General features: G+C 45.7%; 1 protein-coding gene across 1 annotated transcript; it reads left to right on the forward strand.

The window, feature by feature from the left end:
- The first annotated feature begins 1,379 nt into the window (after positions 1–1,379).
- Positions 1,380–2,227, forward strand: LOC102255656 (protein PBDC1). Its single transcript, XM_005860409.2, has one exon. The coding sequence runs from the start codon at positions 1,442–1,444 to the stop codon at positions 1,925–1,927; it is 486 nt and encodes a 161-aa protein (XP_005860471.1). The 5' UTR covers positions 1,380–1,441; the 3' UTR covers positions 1,928–2,227.
- Positions 2,228–2,672: the final 445 nt, after the last annotated feature.

Here is a 2,672-nt window from a genome sequence, read left to right on the forward strand (position 1 = left end):
GATAGGGATGAGGGTCGGGGGGAGTACCCTGATCGCGCCGGGGCCTACACTGGGAAAGGGAGGAGGTGCCACTGCCTGCCTCCCCCTTCCCTCTGTCAAGGCCAAGAACCGTTTTGTTTCTCTTCTAGTTTCCTCCACCTTCCCCCCAAGCCTAAGTGAGGGGGCAGCGGGGGCAGAGCAGAGCAGAGACGGGACACTCCGTGGGCGCGCACAGGTGGGCCCTGTGCTCCAACCTGCCGCGGAGTGGAGGCCAGCCAACACCTGCGAAGTTGGGGAGGCGGAGAGGAGGCAGACAGGTTTCTAGGTCACCTGGGCGGAAAGCACCAATTAATGCAGAGACATATTTCTCAAATACAGGGGTGGGCAAAAGTACTTTAAATTACCAGCCATCGTTACCTAAAAACACGAATCATAAGTAAGGATATGGAATAATAATAAGAAGACAAATAATACAAATAAGCAATTAATGAATAAATAAGACAAGAATAAACTGTTTCACGTACCCACAAGTGTCAACCTACTTTTGCCCACCCCGTACCTTAGCAGATCTGCCCTGGCCGTGCCCAGGGACCTTCTCACTGGTCCCTGGGCAATGCTCTCCCCTCCCCCATTTTATATGGGTGTCATTAGGCCAACAGTTAAGACAAGCACTGCCTGGGAGAGGCCAAAGGGGAAATGACAGAAGTGCAGCATGGGGGCTGCAGAGACTCCAGTCCCCAGGAGTCTGTGGTTCAGGCAGCAGCAGGCAGCCTCCTGACCCCTGAGTGACCCCAGGGCTCCTTGCAATGATCCCAGCAAGAGGCCCCTCCTGTGGCTCCTGATTGTCTGGAGGAAAGAGCCGAGGCCTCTGCTATATCCTGGGCTGCCTGCCCTCTGCTAGAGCCAGGCCTGGAGCTGAGCTCAGAGGGTTCCAAGCTAGAGTGTGTGTGTGTGTGTGTGTGTGTGTGTGTGTGTGTGTGTGTGTGCATTTTTAAAATGTTTTAAAAATCAAATCTGTGGTGTAATATATATGTGCGTCTTTATTAAGCCATTAAGTGATGAGATCCAGCAGCAGATCGTATGCTATGATGAGTGTAGGGATATTTTAAAACATTTACCATAACTGTAAGGTGATAGAAATATCTGTGATTACTATCGTTGACAGTCACAGCTCCTGCCAATACCATTGAGCTTTGTTGACTCCATTCATAAGGGAAATGTTCCATTTCCTGAAAATAAAGGTAAATTTTTCCCCATGCAAGGATACAAGCCCCCTGTACTGTGTGTGTGGACCCAAGGTAAGGACCGCTAGACTGATCTTCATAGCAGAGATGTGGGGTTCCTGCTCAAAATCTTTTGACAACTCATTCAATGAGCTGCCTACTGAAATAGGCCCAAATTTAGCCTCGCATCAAAGACCCACTTTACCAATTAGTATCTTCTGCCTTAAAAATGGACATGAATGGGCTTTGTTAGCTGCAACATGGAGGCGACTGGTGAAACTGAAAAGCCGGTTTCCGGGGAACTGGTATCAGTGGCACATGCTCTTTCTCTCCCAGCTGAGTCTTACGGCAACGACCCTGATATTGAGATGGCATGGGCCATGAGAGCAATGCAGCATGCTGAAGTCTACTACAAGAAGTGGAGGCCATTTTGTTTGAAGTTTGATGGGGTTATAGAAGACTTCAACTATGGTACTTTGCTGCGACTGGATTGTTCTCAAGGCTACACTGAGGAAAACACTATCTTTGCCCCCAGGATACAATTTTTTGCCATTGAAATTGCTCGGAACCGGGAAGGCCATAACAAAGTAGTTTACACCAGTGTTCAAGACAAAGAAGAAGAGAAAGGAGCCAACAGAGGAGAAAAAGAGAAAACCAACAAAGGAGGAGAAAAAGAAAAAGAAGCCAACAAAGGAATCAACAAACATGATGAAACATCTATGTAAGGTAGAAAGGGAATAATACTCTAGAAACTGTGACTCAACTGATTCTACAAGTCCCATGATGTTACTTATACAGATCCTGTGGTCAAATGTATGTTCTTGTTCAATTCAAGGACATGCAGAAGGATATTTTTTTTAAGCCTAATTATCAGGAGCTGCTCTGGTGGTTGTGTTGTATGAACTGGCTTAAAGACTATTTGTGGGGTCATAGTTCATTGTTTCTTGGTATATTTTTTCTTGATTCTTCACTGGTCAAGTACGAAATCTTGTAAATAAATTTATTTTGGTTCTTAAAAAAAAAAATGGACATGAATGGTATTTTATTTTCTATCCTTTTGCCACTTGCCTTTTTCATTCAAAGGGGTTCTTCCCCCGCCCCCAGATTTGTTGTTAACATGTAGTTATCTGCCCTAGCCGGTTTGGCTCGGTGGATAGAGCGTCAACCTGCGGACTGAAGGGTCCCAGGTTCGATTCCGGTCAAGGGCACATGCCCGGGTTGTGTTGCGGGCTCGATCCCCAGTGGGGGGTGTGCAGGAGGCAGCCAATCAATGATTCTCTCTCATCATTGAGGTTTCTATCTCTCTCTCCCTCTTCCTTCCTCTCTGAAATCCAATAAAAATATATTACAACAAAACAAAAAACAACATGTAGTTATCTATAGATTCAGTAAAAAATAAGCTGCATCATATTCTATTGTATAAATAAACCAAGTGCACTGGGCTTTTCGGTATTTGTGGATATTTGGATT

The sequence above is a fragment of the Myotis brandtii genome, unplaced genomic scaffold (genome assembly GCF_000412655.1).
Source record: "Myotis brandtii unplaced genomic scaffold, ASM41265v1 scaffold134, whole genome shotgun sequence".
Classification (NCBI taxonomy): domain Eukaryota; kingdom Metazoa; phylum Chordata; class Mammalia; order Chiroptera; family Vespertilionidae; genus Myotis; species Myotis brandtii.

Bases quoted from the DNA above. Each gene is read 5' to 3' on its own strand.
- LOC102255656 (XM_005860409.2), top strand. From the start codon at position 1,442: ATGGGCTTTGTTAGCTGCAACATGGAGGCGACTGGTGAAACTGAAAAG.